Raw genomic sequence first — 22,446 nt, forward strand, 5'->3', positions numbered from 1 at the left:
GCCGGTAACTAGCTAGACTATATGGTCGTGCGAGACCGCGGATAACCATATTCCAACAGAACCTTTGTTTCACAACGACTTGAAATTCGACTATTCGCTGGAAGTTTGTTTTGGACTTTACCTGAATGTCTAATCTTTCTATTCTATCGAACCACTCTATTCATTTTGCGTTGTATTATCAAAGTAATTCACCACCTAATGGGTATAAACTAGGGTAACTAATAGCAGTTTCCAGCGATAACAACACATCAACTTTGTTCTCTTCTCTACCCACGTATGAGTATGGCTTGTACTACGTTACGAAAGTAGTTAGATTTGTAGCACAATTACTTCAGTGGCCCTCTAATTGTTGGCAATAATAACTTCTATCTTCACAACAAGTGCGATTTGGGTGCCCGATAAGACTACATGTGTTTACTGAAGAATTTAATCTGCAATCCGCGTTTCTTGCTCAAATGTTTCAAGCTAAGCCAAGTCTAATATCATTTTTGGCATTTAATAGTTGCTTTTATCAACTAAATCTCTTGTGAAAGATGTACAAAGAGACTTACAAGCTTGGCGAGGAGCAGTCGTCATTGGTCGACAGGTGCACGTCATCTATCCCAGACCCTATTGGATCATATTTGTCTACGCTACGATTTGGATGATTTGCATCATAGACTAAAATGTATCGGTAGATTACGGCGTCGCTTTACTAGCTTGGATATGATTACTGCAACCGTGGAGAATGGAAAGCCTCTGGCAGCAAGCATGCAGGATGGAAGGCCTCTGGCAGTAACCGTGCAGGTTGGAAGGCCTCTGGCAGCAACAGTATGCTCTTGATTGGTCACTATAGCGGGAATTGTGGGAAAGCAAAACTTTGGTCACGTAGAAGTTACACCAGCGGGACATCGATGCAACAAGATCATGAAAGCAAAGACTGGATTCTTCGAATTTTGGTCGCACAGGCCAATGGTAGATTCCTTTCAACTCTCAAGGATGCCTTTCCTACCATCACTTTCACTACCTGGCTGCATATTGGGCGTTTATGAATGCAGCACTATCCAATCATAGTTAAAATCAAAAAGTGACGTGTGAGCAAAAGATGCCCTTCGTTTTTCTATCCTGCCAAGATCCTAATCGTAATCTCTTGTGGCCAAAGAAACCTCTCACTGGTCTGATCGATGAGGCACCGCACAGTCATTATGGTGAGACATCAGACTTTCAATGAAACCATGCCTTTTTTTTTTTTTTCGAACTTGCCATATGTTTATTGATACTATTACGAGTGTTCTTGATGCCACTCCAAGAATCTGTTGCAGCACCTAGTAGTGAAAGAAGAACTCGTCCAAGTAGTTTGAACAGTAATTGAATAACATTTTACTCTTTGGAGCTGATACAATCTAGAGATTCAACCACTTCAGAGCTATAGGTTTATGAGTGGATATCTGAGCGTGTCATTTCTCCCCAACGGTTACGGGAGACGGATAGCCGCTCCTAGCTCAAGCTATCCATCCCTCCACTGGCTCTTAAGGATCAGGCTGCAGGTATTGTGCAGGCCTTGTCAAACAAAACAAGTCCGTTGTACAAGAAATTGGAGTCTGGGTTTTCTTTTCCTTTTCGTACGCGTCAACTTAAACCTTAAGCACCTATACGTGAAAGGAATGCCCAAGTCAGATGAGGTTTCTTCTCTGAAAATATTGAAGCGGCAAGGTCAATAATTAGTAAACAATTAAATGTCAGTTTTCTACCCGTACCAGCATAAGAAGTTCTGGTGCACACCATAAATTTATAAGAATCTAGTCGCCGCTCACAAGTTGATACCGAATCGCCACGAAACATCTTCAGCAGGATCACAAGAAGCCCACTTGATATTCGCTTTTCAAAACCTCATTTCTTACATGATCAACCATGACGTCTTCTACAGAGTCTGATGGGTCCTCAACGGAGCAGTATGAAGGTAATCAAATATCTCTATCAATCCGATGCTAAACTAACAGAAAAGATACCTCTTCCAGCAGTACCCCACCAAGTCGTGTTGACGTTCTTCCTACCATCGAAGGCCTACAGACAGACGAGCAGTGTCGTATACTTGACATCATCGCCGAACTCCGCAAATGTGGGCTAGAGAGTATTCTGTCACTTCCTCAGCTCGTCGTCTGTGGAGATCAATCTGCGGGGAAGAGCTCCCTCCTGGAGGCTCTTACTGAAATACCTTTCCCGAGAAACGACAACCTCTGCACTCGCTTTGCAACCGAAATCATCCTTCGTCGGGCAATGGTTGAATCGTTGGTTATCAAGGTCATTCCTGACTCCAAACGGTCTGCACCAGAGCAGCAAACAATCAAGGATTTCAAGGCGTCTATCACGAGTTTCGATGAATTACCAGACGTAATGGCAAAGGCCACGGCACTCATGGGAATCGATGGCAAGTCCTCATCGGGACCTACAGCCGGGGCATTCGCAAGAGATGTCCTCAGCGTCGAGATCGAGGGCCCGTCCAGGCCACAGCTCACACTTGTCGACCTACCGGGCTTGATTCAGACGAAGACAAAAGGGGTCACCGATGCGGACATCGAAATGGTGAATGAGATCACCGATCATTATATCTCGCAGCCCCGTACCATATGCCTGGCCGTAATCTCCGCTACAAACGACTATGCGAATCAAGGCATCTTGACGAAAGTAAGGAACGTCGACCCCGACGGAGAACGTACTCTTGGGGTAATCACCAAACCTGACCGGCTTATCGCAGGCTCAGGTATGGAGGATGCCTTCATCTCCCTTGCGCAGAACGAAGATATCTTCTTCAAACTAGGCTGGCATGTGCTCAAGAACAGAAGTTTCGACGAAGCTGCAAGCTCATTTATCGAGCGTAACCTCTCCGAGGATTCCTTCTTCCGGAGATCTAACTTCAAAGTCTTGCCGGCAGATAGTGTTGGTATTGATTCTTTGAGGAATCGACTGAGTCAGCTCCTGTTCAATCATGTCAAGCAAGAGCTGCCGAAACTCCGAAACGATCTTGAGACAGCTTTGTCCGACTCGGAGAATCAGTATGATGTCCTCGGCAAGCGAAGGTCCACCTCAGTTGATTGCAAAGACTATTTGGTGTCACTCAGTTTGGAGTTCTATGATGTTTGCAAGGCTGCAGTCAATGGCCATTACCAAGGCAGTTATTTTACCCAAAGTCCAGACAAGCAATTCTCTCTAACGTCGCCGGCTTCTATTCGTAGACTACGAGCTGTGGTACAGATGATGAACACGAGGTTCTCAGATGATGTACGAAATCGTGGCCACAAATATTACATCGACAGATCGTCCATGCCCGATTCCCCTAACTTCGGTATTACTCATTCAGTCGCAGGAGATTCGCCGATAAGACTGTCCAAGTCCAAGGCAATCGAGTGGGCTCATGAAGCTTTGGTCAGAACACGGGGTACAGAGCTACTTGGAAATTTCAATCCTCTTGTGATTGGAGAACTATTCTGGGAGCAGTCGACAAGATGGCGAAGGCTGGCTCTTGATCATGTCGACAATGTGGCAACAGCCTGCAGCCAATTTCTCGAGATCTTGCTCAGGGAAAGATGTCCCAAAGATGTGCACTCTCGTCTCTGGCCGTCCCAAATCCAGGACGCCCTCAAAAGCAGGAAGGACGCATCAGTCAAGGAGCTCGACTATATCTGGGAGGACCTGCAGCACTTCCCGATAAACTATAACCACTACTACACAGACGTGGTGAAGAAGCAGCAGATGGAAAGGACCAAGGATGACCTTTCCACGGCGATCAAGCAAGCAACGACACATGTTGCCAACCCTGGGTGTTCATCCACCCACACCTCCGCAATCATCGACGTTGACCTCGCTGTGCGAGAGTTTTCTCGAAACTCCGACCCCGATATGGACAAAATCTCCTGCGAGGAAGCTCTTGATTGCCTGCTTGCTATCTACAAGGTCTGTCATTGATTCCATTTGGCTTCTGCTAAGCTGATGATGATGATTCTAGGTTCAACAAAAGACTTTTATCGCAAACGTAACAACACAGGTTGTTGAGCGTCACATCGTTCGCGGCCTCGAGACAATCTTTTGTCCAGTGTCAGTGAACTCGTTGCCAGAGGCGAAAATCTTGGGGATTGCATCCGAGCCTCCAACGACTCGCAAGCAGAGAAGCTTCCTGGAGGACAGAATCAAGAAGCTCAACGGTGGGCACGCGATACTGCGGGGCGTCATGGGGAGTGCCGTGCTTTAGGTGTTTTGGTCACAATTGCATTTCTGTCTTTCTTCTTCCTCGCCGAGTTATTGAAGTAGCATTCTAAACTTGACGACGACTCTGACTGTTGACATTTCATCGGTCGTGATAATCGAGACCAGGATTAATTCAAGGGGTCCCGAGCAGGCCCGCGATTGCATAACTCGTTTCTGGTAAATGCTACGCAGGTTCCTTGCAGGCCTTGGCACAATTTAACGGCGCGCGGTTGGGTTCCGGCGTGGGATGTCTGAGTGGGGACTTTTGACAGATAGCGCTTGGATTGGATTATGCCAGTTGGGAACCAATCCAGGCCGGGTAGCAACCCAAACAACAAGCATTTCCGTAGTATGAGCCAACCGATACTGGCAGGCATGCGGGCTAATTATTGTTAGCATGGCGCAGGGCAATAAAGTGAAAATAACACCGATTAATAATTCAGGTGGCAGCCACGGGGCGTTTATAGCTTGCATCCACTGTGGGCATTGCACAATGAGCCGCGGCTGACCGGGTCGCGGCACATATGGTCAATTCACGATTGTGAGCACTTCACGAATATCACAGGTCTCGAGTTTCCTCTAACATGTTGGAGTTGCTTCCAATCCGCCCACGTTTTTATTCAGGAAGTCGCTCTGATCGCTGTGTTGGCAAGTGCACTCAGCTATAAATCGGGTAATAATAATACACTGAAGAAACGAAAGACCGACACAACAAGCCCTCCTTTCTTTTTTTCATGTTCTTTTTTCTTTTCATCTCTCGCCGAGCAATTCAACCTGTGATTTAGACTCGGCGGCGCCTGCTGTCAACGTTACGCTTCGACATCAAAGCAACACTCTCGGCGTAATCGTCCGTGCCGTGGTCTGGGTCAGCGTCGACGGCGTTCTTAGCACCGCAGACTGAGCCATCATTGTAATCTCCATCCGGACCACTGACACCAGCAAACTCCCTCTTGTCGTTGGCCAGGAGCATGTTCTCGGCGGCCTCAGGTAGCCATCCGTTGATGAAATCGCCGTGGCTGCAGTAGCCAGGCCCGCAGGCGAGCTCCAGAGGAGGCTGGCCCTCCCAGCCGTCGGGGAGAGCCGTGCGCAGGTCGTAGCGGATGGAGAATCGCAGCTGGGGCATCCTCTTCATGCCCTCGGGGCAGCGGTTCGTAGCCTTGTAGGTCGAGTTCCAGTTCTGAGTGCCGGAGTAGGCCGAATCGAGCGTCTCCTCGTTGACGCAGTCGTGGAAGAGCAGTAGGGTCTGCAGATGCGTGCTGCAGGTCTTCAGCGGAAACGCCGCGGCGTCCTTCTCGGGCTGGTCGCTGTCACCCTCGCAGAACCAGGAGATGCCGGCGAGGTCCTCCACATCTGCCTGAGATGTCGCCCCTGACTTTCCGGCCACTCCCCTGTAGTTCTGAGGGATTGCTACCTCAGCATTCTCAATAGAGACGTAGTATGCGCTGAAGCGGTTGATCGGCACAGGATACTGCGCATTGTCTGTGGGGCTGGTGTATATCAGAGTCGGAACCCCTAACGCCCAGTTCATTAGTATTAAACTTCACCTCTCCTGAATATGTCGGGCTTACAGTAGACAGAGTAATCGTTGGGGTTCTGGGCGGTCGAGCAGCCAGCCTGGAGCTCTGCTGAAGTGGTCGTGTTGATGGTGACGGCATCCGATCCAAAAAACGAGTGCAAGTGGCTCTTGCTGTACTGTCCGGGAAATACAATCGGGTCAATGTTCTTCAACATGAATCTGTCGGCCGTCGTGATGGTATAAGCGTTGGCCGCGCCAAAGGCGGCAGAGAAAAGTAAAAGAGAGGACTGCATCTTGGTGCTTGAAATGGTAAAGAATGTAAAAGGCTTGATGCCGTAGAATTGAAAATGAGCGAAAAGAGAAGCAACTTCTTCCTGGAAACTGACAACAAACTACACAACAAATCTTACAAGTCTTTAGGAGCCCGTTAGACTTTTATAAAAGCTTTATGCCCCCTCCCACGGTTCATATTTGCCAGATGCCGATCATAGGGGAAAAGGCCTGAGAGGTTCACTATCCATCGGACGCTAGACCGAACCTAGCGATCTTGTTTGTGTTGTTTATAGTGCCAAGTGCGCCTACGGACAAGGGTTTGTTTCAGGCGCACCCCGAAGCAGCTTAACAGAGCCGCATCCCCAATAAGCTTATCTTGTCAGATTTCAAGCGCCTCCCCTTCAATTACGCGCGCATCGGAGTGAATTCGAACTTTTATGCTGTGCCGCAGCATCTATTCTCAAGCGTCAGGGCGTTTACTGTATGCAGACTTTATTCCTTCAGAGTTTGTAGCGCCGTCGGGTTTTGCGGATGCCATGCTAGATCGATCTTGATAGAAGAGAGGGCCCACGGTAAGCGAAAATTTTACTAAGGTTATGAGTTAACATTCTTAATCTAGAGACTACGCCAGAGCCTCGGATGTGAATTGCTATCGGTTACTTCTTCCTGAAGAGCTTCATGTCCCAGCAAAACAACAAGAGCTATTCACGATATCTCTCAGCCCACAAGGTTGTGGCCCCGGTTCTGTGGAATACCCCTGCGAAAAAATTCATTCGTTATTGTCCGAGTGGAGAAATTCCGGTTCTAGTACATAGCATATGCTTTTCGACGATAAACAATGGTATATACGGTCGTAATACAGTGTCGCTTGGTACAGCCAGTGGTTCAAACGATCGGCCGCAGCCACGAAGCACAACCTGCTCAGCTGGATTTCAAGGACCTGTGTATCACGTCGAATCGCCCACATTTACGTGTCGGTTTAGCAGGGCAATCAACCTAACTCCAAGAAATCCTTATAGGCTCAGAACCGTGTTGATATTATATGACTGCTTGATTGGGTGCGATGAACATGGCATGAGAGAAGCGATCTGTGTGCAAGGTAGGACGGTTAATCTAGAACCAACCATTCGTGTTACCATGCAGTGATTATGTAAGACTCATAGCTTCCTTCGCTGATGTCTCTGGACCGCAGGACACAAAAGTCGATGGTTCGAAGGACAAATCTGGTTGTATATCGCATTAGAATCGAAATGGCTAAATTGACGTGCAACCTGATCACACGGCGCTTCACCGTTGTTGACACCGGGCTGCTCCGACTAATACCAAACGCGGTGAAAACCACAAGCACCCTGAAGTAGTCTCCTGAAGACAACTCAGACAAACTTCAGACGAATAAAATAGTTTACGTATACATAATATCTAAGCCTGGGCAAACACCTTGTATCTCGCCTCTACGCAAACCCCTGTGCTGCGGCCGCCAGCCTCGCAACAGTCGTAATACTAGCCGGCTCAGCAGTGAAGTTTCCAAGGTAGCCCAGCTGAGCGAGGTAGAAGCTATGCACACCCTTCGCTACGACGGCGTCCACATAAGTCTGCAGCATTTGCTCGGAGACGGGCGTGTACGGGCTCCAGCTGTTGTAGAAGTCATGCACGACGACAGAAGACCGGGCGACTCTGGTCGCGTTTGTCCCCAGCTTCTCGAGGGTCCCGGGCGTGAACGGGAAATAGCCGCTCTTCGAAGGGTCGCAGGCGTAGCCGTCCCAGTCCGGCCGGCCGGCGGACCGCGTGTAGCAGGCCTCGATCTCGAGGACGGCGTCGGCGACGTCGAAGAGCGATTCGCTGCCGTTCCGGACGAACGTCCCCGGATTGAGCACGATTGGCCCGCCCTTGTCTGCGAACTTGCTCTTGGCGTACCGGCTGATCTGCGTGTTATGCTCGAGCTGGCCGGTGGTAGTGTCGATCTCGTCGAAGAAGATACCATCCAGGTGGATGTCGTACGAGGTGCCGGTCCAGGCTTCGGCAGTGGTCCAGGCACTGTATTGGTCCACGGCGGCTTGCACCTCGCTTGTGCTTTTGGACCCGTACTTGGTGGCGATGTAACCGATGAGCTTGACGTTGCCATGAGCATTGAGAGAGCCGAGGTATGGGGCGAAGTCTTTGATCCCTGCTGGGGGGTTGGGATCGTATGAAGGCCCAGAGTTGATGTTTACGATGACGTGAAAATCCAGTTTAGGATACGCAACAGCCGCCGCTACCACTGCATCCCAGTCAGCGATTGCAGCATCACCGTAGGGGTACTCGTAAAGGGGAAGTAGTATGCCGGTGGAGGCAAATGCCGCAGCTGCGAAAGTTGCAATTAAATCGATGGGTTTCATGACGTGTGTTCAGGTTGATATAAGTTTGGGAAGATGGGGGCTGTAGGTAGTGGACAGGTAACCCTTGCTTGATGATGGGATAATTCTGATAATGGGTGTGCACGAGAGCCCATTTGGAGGGCATGCCATTTATACCAATAACCAATGCTGTTCATTGTTTGCGTCCAACTGCTTTCCATTGTTTCTCGTCAAGTGTTGTAGAAGAGGCCGCGAATCTGGTATCGCTTGTCTGGTTCCTTACAAACTGTGCGCAATCTCTTGTGAGATCGTGAAAAAACAGTTTGACGATGTCTCCATTTCGTTCTGCCAGCCTGTGGTGACCATAAAGAGCAGGACTTAAGCCACCAAACCCAAAGCTGCCCTCGTGAACAATGTCTAAGCGTAATTATAGGAGTCAGGGTGCCGAGAATTGAAACATATGTCTCTGTTAAAAAGGACAAAGAGCAGCTTGTTGTCATGAACAAACTATTCTGGGTGTTGTTGGTACTATTCTAACCTCAGCCGAGTGTGTTTATCGCCGCAAATGGTTAGCTTGAGCAATTCCAACAAATCAAGCGGCCTAAAGCTCTTTCGTCAATCTGGTCGTGCAATCGGAAGATTTTGAAGGGCGGCATCTTCATTGTACTTCAGTCCCCGACACGACACGAAACGAAACAGCATATGAGATATGTACGCTAGTAACACGGCGAGATGTGCTTGATGCCCGAAGCAACCAAGAATCCATACGTTATATTGAGCCCCCTAGAACGTAGAACGTATTGCAGATGTGCGTAATGGACTTATAGGACGAATAAACTGCGTCATCAGCTACGCCAGTATGCCTCTGAAAGATGATCATGATCTTGAGGATCCTGCTTATCTGACTAGAGCCATCTAACGTTCGACGAAAAGCCCCTAAGCTACTGAACAAACGCAGCGACCTAAGGAATTACGATCGACGACTTCAATTATCTATTACGGCACCTTGGACTGTCCCTAGAATCACAGCGGACCAATTCGGCCGCCGCCATACCCCCATTAGTCTAGTAACACTAGCAATAGTGTTGGGGACGAACAACGACAGGAATACAAGGAGTTCATTTTAACCCGATTCGGTGCCTCGAAAATTGGACTTCTGCCTTGTGTCAAGGCAGGATGAGGCTTTGTTTATCAACATAGATGACCACCAGCACTAAATACCTATACCGTTGGCTGCCACGACTAGGAGGATAGACTGGCTACCCGTGTCAAAAATCTTGTCAAGAGCTTGTTTCCAGACTGAAGACTGACCGGTCACAACATCGCAGGTCAACCGAGCTGCGGCCACGTTCACTTCGAAGAACTCGTATGCGTTGTTACTATGCCCTTCTTTCGAGGATAAGGTCTGTTCATCTAAGTGGGCCAGTTCGCAGCTGGTAGTGACATGGGGGTCGTTTACTTACATGCTCACTGTTCACTTTTATCATTTCGTACATAGATGTTAGTCACGTGGTTGAGAACTCAGTCTACCAGACCAGAAACCGCGGACCCTTTCTAGTGAAGTGAATTAAATGGGTCACGAGATTCCTCGCTCTCGCTCTCGGTATTAACTTATGTATATCGCTGTGCTATACGGACGACAAGGCGGTCCTCATGGGAAGATACGAGAATCCCTCGGAGCCGATTACGGCTAGCTCGGAGATTGGTCACTTATGAATACGAGGTTTTGGAAAGCCAAACATGGGAATGCACGATATTTGTTCTTCACTAGTCATGGCGATTTATCGCGAGGGGTTTGCATATCTTTTCCGATTCTGTTTCCGATCACGTTCTTATTCTGAACTAAACTTGGTGTTACAATCGATATCCATACCATACCCAAGCACGTCTTGGGGGTTACATTCCCCGACTGGGCAATCGCGAGCATGGGGTATCAAAACCATCTCGCCTCTAGCCTCAAGCTTCTAATGAAAAACAGTGCTTCCTTGTCGCCAAGCCATCTTGGATGGCTGATGCAGTATTATAGTGCTGAAAGTCGTATCGTATGTGGAATTCCATTGGATTCCAGTGCAATGCAAAAAACACCCGACCAAAGGCACCGATGTGTACTCCAAAAACTCCTCATATGCCTAAAGAAACAAGATCTTGTGCACCATGTAAATGCCAATGGATGTATGTGCGCGCCCATGTACTTTGTAAGCAATTCAGTAGACTCGTTCCAACCACGGTCTGGGGTCGGCGCTCCCATCTGATGATGCAAGATGATTCAGAACTGGTGATGTCTGCGCGCGACTCGACGTAGGCTGAGTGGCCATGTCGCGCCTCTAGTGCGGCAGTAAGACACCACCATCCTTTTCGTCAAATGTCTCTTTCACGTGCGATACCACCTGCTCCGTGAGTTGAGCGCACCAGGGATCCACGTAGCCCGTCCAGAGATTCGCGGCTGCATAGTTCAGGGGAAGCCAGATTGGAAGCCACATCAAGAGCTTCCATGTACCGGGGAAGTGAAGCTGGCCAGGAATTGTCTCGCCCTTGTCGTTGACCACATCGGCAGGCAGTCGAGGACCGTAGACCATCCAGCACAACAACCATCGAAGAAGGGGTCCGTGGAGCAAGTAGACAGCAAACGATTGCTTTCCCAGCCAGAGCAAATACTTTCCGGATAGGATATCCTTGATGAAGGGACTGAAGTGGATGCCGAGGGTGATAAGCTCGAGGCCAAGTCCTGAGCCAAAACGGGGGAAGTCGGGGTCCTTTGGCAGGATGTGGACCAGCAGGTTGAAAAGCGATTGGGACCATGGCTGCCATTCCGGGTGACCCTCGGGATATGAGGCAATGAAGCAGCCGGTGACGAGGAAGAAGATGCTGAGCAACTTGAAGAGACGTGGGCGAGCAGAGATGAAATCATTGGCTCCTGGGTGGTTGGCCAGGTCGCACAAAAAGACGCCCCAAAAGAACTGCATTCCAAATGCCGCTACATGGTGTTAGTTCAACCCTCCCGGCAACCCAAGTTTCGAGGAGAGGCAAAGATACTCACAATCAGATCCTATCCAGAAGTAGGCAAACATGGACAGTGAGGCCATCATTCGGTATTTGGCCTGCAAATAAGCAGTGCCCAGGATGAAGACGTAGACCCAGAAACTTCCTTTCAACAGAGGAAGCAGAGTCCACTGGTTGCCGTCGTAGGCATTCCTGCCATTAGTCCAGGTAGTGATGATGTTGTAGAACAAGCTGTAGAGGGCGTCTCCCAGGTGCGGTACTTGGTCGGGGGCAGTGGCGCCGCACCACCAACAGTCGCTTCTCTTGGCCACCAGGAAAAGGCCCAGTTGAGCCATGACCCAAATGATGCATGTTGCGAACGCAGTGGGGATCACGAGGCGGGGCACTCTTCGTAGTGCTGATTTGGAGATTGAGGCGAAGGCGTTCTCCTGGTTTCCCTGGCGGGAGAGCTTGATGGGCTTGAGAGCGCAAACGTAGCCGGTAACGAAAGCGAAGACGGAGACTCCGATACGGCCTTGTACGATGATCCGGAGGAAGGGTAGTTGGAAAAATCGGGGCGAGGCGCCTTCGGCAGATGCTGGCAGGAAGAGGTCGCCATCGAAAGCTCTAGCGATGTGTGTTGCGACGACGAGAGACGACGCAAGACCGCGGAAGCCCTAAAAGTCGAAGAGGTTAGCTTCAGGAACAAGACAAACGCCACGAAATGTCGTGATCTCCCGAACTTCAGCTTAGCGGGTCGAGGTCGAGCCAAAACCCCCCCCCCAAAAAAGAAAGCGACGCCCACCACATTGCACATTGCGGGCGCAGCTAATAAGCTTAAACAAACACTGCAACGGCCGCTAAAACAAGCCAGCAATCACTTTGAATCTGCCCCGGGACCTCATTTCCGTGCGCAGACAGCACGAATCTGACGACTGCAGCAGCACATGGCCGACAACCTGGCAATCGTTGGAACAGTACCGTCGCACAGGCAAAAGCTTGTGGGCAGGGCTCATGATCCTGACCTTATAATGCTTCTCCTCTCCCTTCTTCCTTCGCGTACTGCAGTCCGGCCGAAAACTGCAACAGGACGAGAGGTTGACTTGAACCGCTGGTCGCCAGCTGAAGCAGAGAATGAATGCGCAGAATCCCATGTTAACTTACATCTACCCACTTAACATTTCCTTCTTTTCCTATCGCCATGGTCGAGATCCCTGATTAGGGTAACAGTGCTCAGACTTGTAGTGTTTATTAATGCATCCAAGAGGATCTGGTTCGTTACAGAGGGTCTGATCTGACACTGGGCTTCGAAACTCTGCTGCGGTTGTGGTTCCGTTTGTCGAATTCGGATGTGGACGTCTTCGAGTTTGGGTGTCTCCTCCCTGTTTCTCAATGACTAGAATTTCCGGCTCTTGTTGTTCTTGAGCATAAAGCCGACCAAGTGACTGCAGGGCAGAGGGTTTGGTTGAGGTATCCGGTGCTTGGGCACGACGGTTGCTGAAGGGACGCCAAATTCAGATAACGACTGCTCTGCAACCCCTGGGGACACGCAAAACGATGGTCGAATAAGAACGAAGCCAAAGGTTGTCAATTGGCTCTTGTGTCGGAAATACGAAAAGACTTGAGTGAAAAATGGACAGAAGCACCTCGGGAAAAGGAAGAGGGCCGTAGAGGCGAAGTTGTAGGTTAGGTCAATCGAGAAGTGGAACAAGCCTCTCAAGATGGGGGAGGTGGTGGTGTATGTAATAAACAACGGCTCCTTATGAGCTGCCACCCTGCCAGATCCATGTGGTCCAGTCTTGGAAAACCAAGGTGTGGATATATCTCTGGCTTGGCAGGTATCTCGCATAGCATGGCATGGCACTGCTATATCCTCCGGGTCAAGTCCTGCCCCAGTATCAGCAGGTGATTGTGAAAAGCAAGGAAAAAGCAGTCTTCTCCACGACAGTCCGCCCACTGCCACCTTGCGGGAATGGCTGCTGCTGCATGGATGTCTCGAGGCACTAGACCCGGAGTACGGCAGGGATCACTTCGTGGGATAATGAGCCGTAATGGCCTAACCGGGGGCGACCTTTTGGCGGCCAAAGTCAGCCAGAGTTCAGGGTTTAGTAGCTTGGCAATTGGAATGTGCCAGGAACCCTCACGAGGTGCCGCATTGCCGGTATGGACGCTCTCAGCTTCTGTCTTGGCAAGATAATTCCAAAGGCAAGTATGGCATTCAAACGGCACAGCTACCCGATGAAGCAATATAAGACACTCCATGTCGAGTCTGTTGTATAATCACGGATCCGTGTAATTGCTCCATCAAAGAAGCAAAACGCGGTTGTGCAAGAGTGCACGTATAATTGATTGAGGCACTGAGTAATGAGACCCAGCAATGTACTGTAGTTGAGGAGCCCTCCAAGGCCCTCTCCCTAACGGTTGGGGCTCTCATGTGGGAATAAAGTTAGGCTCAAGGTATTCGCCTGTGGCTCTTAGTGTCGCTAGGGAACCACAGCGCTGAGGGCTAGACTCGGGCGGCTCAAGCAAGTCAAAACCTGGAAATAATAAGTACATAAGTGTTCTCAGACCATTTGGATCCTTCGCGAACTGTTCTATACTAACTTATGAATTGTCGCGCATGACCTTCCAGGGTTGTATTAATTCCCAGCCTCGCCAGCTCGGAGTTACGAAACAACACTATACCTCAGGAACGAACTGGGGTCCAAAATTATTTATTTGTCTCCTAAGCTTTGTTGCGAATAGAGAGGCGCCCATGACGATCATTCAAGAAAAGTCAAAAGTCTTGGCTTGCAGCGGGATCCAGCTTGGCTTGTTTCGAGAGCAGCCAACATCATCGTGCATCACGGCCAGCTGCGCAGTCTGTCACCCGTAAAATAAAACAAAAAGAGGCGCCAAGAATCCTAAATCTTCTGATCACCCTCTCACCATCTAGAAATGGTTTCAACACCTCGAACACAAACCTATCCGGTATCAATGCCTCACTGGGAGATTGGCATGAAATCCAAATTCCGCACGGATACAGACCCGCCTCCAGTTCGTCTATCTAGCTACCTAGCCTCAAACTAGAAGGAGAAGTGGGGGGGGGGGGGGGGGGGGGGGGCCTTGGAGGGGGTACATGCTGTAGTAAATGTATCGGGCAACAGACAAGTTCTGTGGCTTGCATCTTTACTTACTCCCATCAGTCATGATCGACCTGCATTGCATACTCGTTGCTTCTACTGTGCTGCGCTGATTCAAAGCCAGGGATGGACTATGTAGATCATTATGGTCATTTTCGGCGCCCATATGGCCGTCCGGAGCGGTGTTCGGTGCGCTGCACGCCCATTCTTCAGAAGGAGTATACACCTGGCATTCGCATTTAATTGCAAAAGATAATGATACATCTTGGAGATTACGCACACATGGATGCATTTACCGATTCAGTGCTTCTCGACGTCATTCTCCATTTCGTCGCTAATTATCGGCCCACTTGTGTTGAACAGAGGGCCAGAAGCTAACTCGCTAAGTACTCAAAATGACCCATAAGCCCCGAATGCCAAGACTGATTTCAACCTCTCAACCTCAAAAGAATGTCAAAATAAAGCACTGTCTAGAATCCATCGTGGCGCTTCCGCTGCTTAAACCCAATCTCAGACGTGAATTGTCATTCTTGGCACTGGCATTCCGGCACTGTCGGCTAAAACGGCACCCCGACGCTGTTTGTTTCTACAACTGCAGCACCCTCACCACTGTTAGTGACTGCCTAGCAACAGCGCTGTATCACAGTTGAAATGCCCCAGAAACACTCCGTACTCCGTGTCGAGTTTAGACCTGACCATCTACTGCAAAACACTTGGTTCAGCGATACTAGAAAGATGCATATCTGAAAAGGATTGCAGGATCGTTGTTTTTGTTTTTATTTTTATTTTAATTTTATTATTATTATTATTTTCTATTCATTCTCCGTTGCTCAGCCTGTATCGCCATACACATGGTAGATGGTGGGTACTAAAAATTGCCCGTGGGAATACAGCTCCTGAATCCCCCGTCATGATCATCGCCCGTTGTAAGTCCCCTATGCTGACAAGTCGGATGCAAGATGATCAACATCATCTCGTGAGCCGCCTATTACTCTTTTAGGCAATATTGCAAGGATAAGTCGTCGTCAGCTCGATCCTTGAAAGGCAATCGGCTATTTCTTCAACGACACTCATGATTGATCAGATCTGTGAAAGCGCAAACTAGGCAGAGCGAGAAGCATCATTCTGGCAGGCAGGGCGGGCAATCATTCTAACTTACTCCATACCAATGTCTAGACCACAAGAAACCCCTATCAGTGTGGGGTCTCTCTGGGATCTACATACATACACATGCAACCTAGTAACTTCTATCCCGAATGAAAGCTGGGAGCCCCATGACGCCCTCCCCACAACTATGCAGCCTGCCCACAAGCAACCGCAGCACGTAAATAGAGCATATCAGACTTGACAACACAACGGTCGCCTGGATAATTGCAAATTTAATGAAAGAAATACATATATCATACACACATACATACAGCGACACAATGTGAAACGGGACTGTCTCTCATAATTTCATTGAGCCAGGATAATGGTAAAAGTCCATCTAACTGCACCTTTGCACATCGTGCCGCACATGCATGACTCTTCAATACAAATTTTTTGAACTGTTTCGGGACGCTTTTCGCAGTCTGCAAATGGGTTGTCGATTAAGGTTGACAAGCCTGTGTATGTACGTCGGTCCCCAATTCACATCAAAGTGAGACACATGTTTCCACAATTCTCATTTGCTCGTGCAAAACAAAGATACTTGAGACCATTTAGGGAGGACCCTGCTCTTCAAAAGGATCTAACCAATATATTCAGCACGTCGATCTGGATACTGATTGTTCTCACCTTGATGGATTGTGATATATTCTGTACCGCGTTGCGGACTGTTGTAACATCGCTCCTCACCTTTTAGCAACTATGCGCTCTCTGTCTCTAAGCGAGACCAAATGATGACGCATGCTTTCTTAGCTAGACCAGATAATCCGTACTCGCAGGGGGGGAGTGCTCTAGAAATTCCGTGGACTTACCCCGGATGCGACGCTGTGCGGGCATGAGCATGAGCTCCCCCACTACAAACTTCCTAATCGGAAGCTGTGGAAAATCCAATACGGCGGTCTCGTCCCTCGGGTTCCAGTTTGCAGGAGATTTGATTGCGTGCTTGCCAAGCCCGTTCCCATGGGCCGAAGGCTGAGACCTCTTTCTGTGGACGTCGGTCCTTTGTATGCAGGGGCGCAAACTTATAAACTTCTGTTGAAGTCATCAACTCGCCGACGAGTAATGATCGAAGTGCGCTGTTTCATAACCTGACCTGCCTAGAAAAGGAGCTCTACAAGAGACAACTGCCGGAACGACATATGTCATGGCAAAACCTCACTCACGATTGACTGTCACAGGTAAGACAACTGAATCACTGATACTATGCGTGCACATGGGCTTTGGCGCTCTGGAGGGAGGCGCATGGCTCACGATCTTTGCGGCCACGACACGGCTCGCTTTGAGCTATAACAGACGTATGCAAGGGCCGCTGAGACTGTCTCAGCTTACGAAGCTCTTTGTATTGTTTGCGACCCAATTAAGGAATGCGCGCCGTTGACTGCCTTTGTTTTTCAACCATCACCCTATTCAGTTTGTTAAACATTTCCACCATATCAAGGCTTGCGCTGGTGCGTCGTGGAAATGAGAAAGCCCCCATATGCATGCATGTCTTTTATTCTTCAAACCATGACAACGTCTTGCCGCGACCGCGTTACCCCAGACACGGGAGTAGAAACGAAGCTGGCGTTGATCATACTATCATCGGTTTCTCGTGACTAATTGATCGAGTATAAACTCCCGATGGCTGATCATGCGTCCAGCTCACACCATATAAGCCACCCTTGCTTTTGCATGCCCGAGTCGACGTAGGGGCGAATCATGTGTCCTTGCTCGTCTTTCAACTCGATGTCCCAAATATTAACATATGCAACGACTTTGCTTTGGCAGCCCGCCGGCGCTTTCATCCAGTTGCGGTATATCGATGCGTTTCCGGTGCCGACAGTGATCGCATAAAACCCCCGAGCTTTTGCCTCCAACACTACATACGGCAGCTAGAGTCAGTAATTACTTTCCTATAGTGGAGTCATAAGACATTTCCATAGAATATGGAGCTCAATGCATTTGACAGAAATTCCGCTGCATGCACATGACTCATAATGAGGAGAGGCAAGGAAGAATTCGCGAGAGCTGCTTACTGACGAAATGGTTGAGGGCCGTCATGAGCCCCCTGCCTTCGTATCCTGGCTGCGTGACACAGCCAGAGCGAATCATCCGCTCGCCCATGTTGCTCGGCTCCCAAGTTTCGCCCGACTCTCTCTCTTTTTGCCCAAAGTAGCTGCCCAGCTCCCTCACGAGCGGCATGAACTGGTATAGCGCCCTGGAAGCCTCATCGGGCTTCTTGTCGTACCCGTCGACGGAGAGGGCCAGGCAGACCATGGGGAAGTCCATGCGCTCCAGCATCTTGTCTCTGCCGTCTCGCTCGAAGTTGGCATCGTCCGGGTCAAGCTCGCTCCAGTAAAGGCCGCCCCCGGAGGCGACGGATTCGGGTCGTCGGAACTCGTACTCCGAGTCCATGACGGCGTATGATAGGCCGCTGTCGATGGCGTGGGCGAAGTGCCCGTCGAGCGCGGTGAAGGCCCGCAGGGCGTTGGCAACCTTGGGTTCGGGCAGTAGAGGTTCCCATATGGATGGCCGCAGGAAGAAGCCTTGCACCATCAGGGCTTTTGCCCACGGGGCCAGAGTGGCATCGATTGGTCGAATGGAGTATCGAGACGGCAAAGAAATGCCGTGGGTATCTACCGCTGGCGTGGATAAAGACGGCATCGTCAGCTAACGTTGCGCGGGCTCCTATCGAAGGGTTTAGTTGACTCTACGTTTCGCCGGTTTGCACGCCGCACAGCTATAGTTATATCTTATGACATGTACCGCCAGAGCCTATAAATCCAGGAAGATATACCTTACATAGTCTATCAATAAAGCCACCAGGATTCATTATATATCATAAGCCTTTCCACCGAGCTATTTGGGTTATCGCTGATCATAAACACTGTCGTCACTTCGTCTCGAAACTTAGCTCATCATCACTCCTAATAACAAAGTGGAAACAGAGAGCTTTTGTCTAGGACTACGATCCTGAGTCTCGAAAAACCTTACACGCGGTTCTGGATTGGCCAGTGCCCAAGAGCCTCTACAGCCTTATAACAAGGCTCATATCTATAGCAGTGTCCGACGCGAGAACCTCAATGGTCATTGCCCGCAACACTAGGAAGATGATCACACCCCCCACTTCCAGAAAAACGACTTATCGCATACATATCCTCTTTTTCTCATGCTGATATATCCATCATCACGAACCCCCGTAGGGAGTTAAGTTGTGTCGCCCGTGTACGGGCAGACACGTTCCCCGGTCTCCTAACGTCAGATACCCTAATTAGAACAATGTCAGCTGAAACAGGTAGAAGCCCATGCAGGCACCCAACCAGGCTGAAGCGTTTGGAACGACGAACTGCGCCGTCAGTGGAGGATTGTGTCCGATCCATCGTGCTTACCTCAGATTGAGTGCTTACGTATGGCCGCTGCGCTGTATCCGACGGGGATACTATTGGTAGGAATTACGGCGTTTGTAGTTCGCATGATTGGCGCTGTATTGATTTGCTTGCAGAGCTATGCCTATAGGGTTCTCTTTTATGGGCAGATGTTATTGTTGGTTGGTGTCCTTGTAAATTTCTTGAGTCGGGCACTTTGACCAGTACAATGTATGAATATACGATCGATCCTGGCAATATCAGATTTGGCATCAAGTTTGGCTAGCTAACAGTCATTTAGATCTAGGGTAGTACTGTTGGTGGACGTATGAACGAGCGCGTACACAAATTCATCTTTGTCTTTACATATCTTTGTCCACTCCATATTACCGTAAAGCCAAGAAGAAACACCGCCTATGGGATCTGGACCAGGGTGGATCGTACGATAATCAAATATCTCAAAGTGATATTACATGCGAACGCGGACACGCCTCTTTGAAAGTTTTATCTTGTTCTATGCGACTCTATCAACCATTCGCACGTGCCGGGCAATCCGGCCTAAAGTGTGCTTGTAAAGTCTTGTTTCCAAGCCCTTCCACCCGACTCTGGTATCTCCTCTCGGCACGCTTCACCTTCTCTTCTTGCTTCTTCTGCGTACTGAGAACTGACCGCTGCTCGGAGGCCGGCAGGTGCATCAAGCTCTTCCGGTCGTTGTCACTCAGGCGTGACAGCTGGGTGGTGAATGCCTGCTCCCTCTTCTCGCTTTTCGTGGGCCTTTTATGCCCGCCGGTAGAACTGGCAATAAGCGCTGTGGACGAGGTCGGATCCTTTGGTTGTGTGGTGGTCTCCCGTCTTCCTTCGATGGCCGCTTTGTGTTTTTGGGCCTCGGCTCGCCGCTGATATTGTTGTGATATCGAGTGTTTGGAGACCAACTTCCCAGAGGGCAGCCTGAGCGAATCTCCATCCAAGTGGATTGCATCCCCCGGGCCTTTCCTTCTTCCCCCTTCTTTCGTTGTGCTCTCTTCTTCGTCGGAGTCGTCCGAACCACTCTCGGCTCTGGACAAGTCCCAGAAGTCGGCGAACTCGGACTCTTCCCCTGCGATGTCGAAGCGACAATGGCTTTTTCCAACCATGTGCTGCTGTACCGCCAGCGTACTATTGCGCTGCGTGCCGCAGCATATGCACTCATTGTAGCCGTGGATAACAAGATGAAGGTACTCAATGAGGACTTCAAGCTCGACTAAAAGATTGTCCTTATCTGGAATAAACAGACCGTGTGCTGTCTTCATATGCAGCATGTTAATCTGAAAGTCATCGCTGTTCTTGTTGCAGAAAAGACATCTCTCCGGGAAGAAAGCCGTTTCACCCATGAAGCTCGGTTGTGATGACGATGAGGTTGAAGCACTGGAGCTGCCGCTAGTGGTTGTTGTGCATATCATGATGTTTGCGGGATTGACAAGATCTTCTTGGAATGGTACGAGTTACGACTCTTCATGTCAATAAACTACCTAAGGCCCTCGATATATATATTATACAGAATATCCTTGCTGGTAGCATTTCTAATGCATGCAGGAGCACTCACAACCGAGCCTACCAACTACCTTGCAGCAAAGATTCGTTGAAATGCAAGCCGTTGATTCGTAGAAGATGTGTCAATTCATGAGGAAGCCTTTGTTTCCATAAGAGGATGATTGAAACCAGCCATCATTGGTCAATTGCATCCTTTCAGCGACTTACTTTAAGTGGACTTTCGCACGTTTTTGGCAGGTTTCCTGCGTCTGGAGAATGATTCATTCTGAATGCGGGTGACTCAGGACTAAAGATCCAATCAGAGGTTTTCCTTGTCGATGCTCACTGAAGACCGCTGTATCTTCCCCACTGCCTTCGCCAGCTCCACGGAATTCGGAATAGCTTGAAGAGAGCGACTTTCCATGTACGCCGCCAATTGAATGAACAAAATGTTCTTGGAACCTGAATATGTGAAGGGAGGACATTTTGCAGAGAAAAGAAATTCTGATAGCGCACTCTTCCACCATGCGTTATTACTGCTGTCAGTGAGGATCTCAATTACGCGACCAAGGAATTTGGCAGCTCGCCTATTGTATATACCATACCACGGTTGGTCGACTGCTGAACATAGAGCAAACATCTACAGAACGGCGACAAAGCATCCTTTAAACATTTCAAGGTCAAATCCGGCTGCCCGAACATCTACCAAGACTCAACGCAGGACCACGTTTGCCCATCTTCAGCCTCAACATTCTCTCCTTGCTTTAGGTCGCCCCATGCTCCCAGGTAAAACCTCTTGATACTGCCGACTTCGGCAAGTGCCTTCGTGTTGCCCTCCGCATCAGTCTCCCATCGCCCAACTGCAACATCCTCGCCTACTCTCAGCACTCCCTGGACCACATTTCCAATCTTGACCATCAGTCCCCTCCCGCCTGCTCCACCATCCACCTTGCCCTCCCACTTCAACACCCACCCAGTCCGTCCTCCTGCCTCGGCCAAACCATCGATCCAGCATTCCTCATACTTCTCCATCTGCCCTGTGCTCGGATTGATCATCTCACCTCTCTCCAGACTCTCGCCACTCGCGGGCCCCGGAAAGAAGTCGCCCTCGTCCTTGACGGCCTCGGCGTCTGCATGTCGCGAGTCCACCCAGTGCTTGAAGACATCATGGGGCGGCGACCCGCCGTCCGCGGGCCGATGCAGCGTGTGGCCCGCAAATGCCCAGTCGACCTTGTCCAGGTCCTGGATTGGCAGCGGCCCCTGGGAGAGCGGCACCAGCAGCAGGCGCACGTCAACGAAGGAGTTGTGAGGCGCCGGCGACGTCAAGACTTTGGTTGATGTGTTTTCCGTGGGGAATGTCTCCTACATAGTACGGCATTAGGTAAAGCCAATCACTCTTTTGCTGGGATCAGGGGGCTCAGGGGCACAATGACGTACGCCCCATTTGATATATTTCCGAACGGAGAGCGAAGGTTTAGGCGTCGCTGTCATTTTGGTATAAGAATGTAAAAAGTAGCTGTCGAAAATTTAACTTCTAGGCTGTAGGCTGGAGTTCTGACGCTGCAATAAGTTGTCGATTGTGTTGACACGACGCAAGTACATCGTCCCGCTCGTGTTTAGGACAAGTGCACCTCTGGAGGCTTGGACAATGGTGGCGGCAGTTAGTGCTATTTATTTAGTTTCCAGTGAGGACGACTTGTGCAGCACACTCCAGAGCGAGAGACAGCATCTCAAAAATGCGCGTGCGTGCCTGTAAAACGGTGCATGTAATTTCTCGTATTTTAAAAATTGATGCGCCATGATTAATTGGTTATTGCAGGTTAGCAAGGTATCAGGCGCCCTATGACCTTTGTTTAAAGACGTGACACTTTGCATAGTTGAAGTGGAGGTTACATTCTGGAGTTGGTTGTCTTTAGTCTGTGGTCAGTTGCGACCTACTTAGGTTAAATGCTTGTTAGGACCCCGCGGTTCTCCCATTTTTATTCGCCCTGCGACAGCACGTA

The 22,446-nt window shown here is 49.6% G+C and overlaps 7 protein-coding genes across 7 annotated transcripts; 1 reads left to right on the top strand and 6 right to left on the bottom strand.

Annotated features, from left to right (window-relative positions):
- Positions 1–2,091: 2,091 nt before the first annotated feature.
- Positions 2,092–4,602, top strand: BKA67DRAFT_569111 (dynamin family protein-like protein). The gene is made up of 2 exons (XM_046103081.1): positions 2,092–3,930; positions 3,983–4,602. The coding sequence occupies exons 1-2, from the start codon at positions 2,257–2,259 to the stop codon at positions 4,223–4,225; spliced, it is 1,917 nt and encodes a 638-aa protein (XP_045957569.1). The 5' UTR covers positions 2,092–2,256; the 3' UTR covers positions 4,226–4,602.
- A 400-nt stretch (positions 4,603–5,002) lies between these two features.
- Positions 5,003–6,030, bottom strand: BKA67DRAFT_519458 (uncharacterized protein; the record flags this gene model as incomplete). Its single annotated transcript, XM_046098101.1, has 2 exons — positions 5,003–5,733; positions 5,790–6,030. 2 exons carry the CDS (start codon positions 6,028–6,030, stop codon positions 5,003–5,005), a joined length of 972 nt encoding a protein of 323 aa, XP_045957570.1.
- Positions 6,031–7,461: 1,431 nt separating this feature from the next.
- Positions 7,462–8,385, bottom strand: BKA67DRAFT_536981 (spherulin 4-like cell surface; the record flags this gene model as incomplete). The annotated part of the gene is made up of 1 exon (XM_046100242.1): positions 7,462–8,385. One exon carries the CDS (start codon positions 8,383–8,385, stop codon positions 7,462–7,464), a length of 924 nt encoding a protein of 307 aa, XP_045957571.1.
- Positions 8,386–10,631: 2,246 nt separating this feature from the next.
- On the bottom strand, positions 10,632–12,428 carry BKA67DRAFT_313489 (acyltransferase 3). Its single transcript, XM_046096161.1, has 3 exons — positions 12,128–12,428; positions 11,381–11,999; positions 10,632–11,317 (listed from the first exon to the last, which is right to left on the bottom strand). The coding sequence occupies exons 1-3, from the start codon at positions 12,137–12,139 to the stop codon at positions 10,668–10,670; spliced, it is 1,281 nt and encodes a 426-aa protein (XP_045957572.1). The 5' UTR covers positions 12,140–12,428; the 3' UTR covers positions 10,632–10,667.
- Positions 12,429–17,227: 4,799 nt separating this feature from the next.
- BKA67DRAFT_569123 (uncharacterized protein) lies at positions 17,228–18,393 on the bottom strand. Its single transcript, XM_046103082.1, has 2 exons — positions 17,539–18,393; positions 17,228–17,466 (listed from the first exon to the last, which is right to left on the bottom strand). Exon 1 carries the CDS (start codon positions 18,231–18,233, stop codon positions 17,562–17,564), a length of 672 nt encoding a protein of 223 aa, XP_045957573.1. The 5' UTR covers positions 18,234–18,393; the 3' UTR covers positions 17,228–17,466; positions 17,539–17,561.
- A 1,092-nt stretch (positions 18,394–19,485) lies between these two features.
- On the bottom strand, positions 19,486–20,407 carry BKA67DRAFT_606720 (C2H2 type zinc-finger-domain-containing protein; the record flags this gene model as incomplete). Its single annotated transcript, XM_046105366.1, has 1 exon — positions 19,486–20,407. A coding segment is annotated over exon 1 (888 nt), but the record flags the coding sequence as incomplete, so codon positions are not given.
- A 336-nt stretch (positions 20,408–20,743) lies between these two features.
- BKA67DRAFT_569126 (uncharacterized protein) lies at positions 20,744–22,359 on the bottom strand. Its single transcript, XM_046103083.1, has 2 exons — positions 21,881–22,359; positions 20,744–21,805 (listed from the first exon to the last, which is right to left on the bottom strand). Exons 1-2 carry the CDS (start codon positions 21,932–21,934, stop codon positions 21,146–21,148), a joined length of 714 nt encoding a protein of 237 aa, XP_045957575.1. The 5' UTR covers positions 21,935–22,359; the 3' UTR covers positions 20,744–21,145.
- Between the last annotated feature and the right edge of the window lie 87 nt (positions 22,360–22,446).

The sequence above is a fragment of the Truncatella angustata genome, assembly GCF_020726525.1.
Source record: "Truncatella angustata strain MPI-SDFR-AT-0073 chromosome Unknown BKA67scaffold_5, whole genome shotgun sequence".
Lineage (NCBI taxonomy): Eukaryota > Fungi > Ascomycota > Sordariomycetes > Amphisphaeriales > Sporocadaceae > Truncatella > Truncatella angustata.

Coding starts and splice junctions, on each gene's coding strand:
- BKA67DRAFT_313489 (XM_046096161.1), bottom strand. Junction 11,318..11,380: donor CTTCTGGATAGGATCTGATT/GTGAGTATCTTT, acceptor AACACCATGTAG/CGGCATTTGGAATGCAGTTC.
- BKA67DRAFT_569123 (XM_046103082.1), bottom strand. CDS start 18,233: ATGCCGTCTTTATCCACGCCAGCGGTAGATACCCACGGCATTTCTTTG.
- BKA67DRAFT_569126 (XM_046103083.1), bottom strand. CDS start 21,934: ATGACAGCGACGCCTAAACCTTCGCTCTCCGTTCGGAAATATATCAAA. Junction 21,806..21,880: donor GGAAATATATCAAATGGGGC/GTACGTCATTGT, acceptor CGTACTATGTAG/GAGACATTCCCCACGGAAAA.
- BKA67DRAFT_569111 (XM_046103081.1), top strand. CDS start 2,257: ATGGTTGAATCGTTGGTTATCAAGGTCATTCCTGACTCCAAACGGTCT. Junction 3,931..3,982: donor GCCTGCTTGCTATCTACAAG/GTCTGTCATTGA, acceptor TGATGATTCTAG/GTTCAACAAAAGACTTTTAT.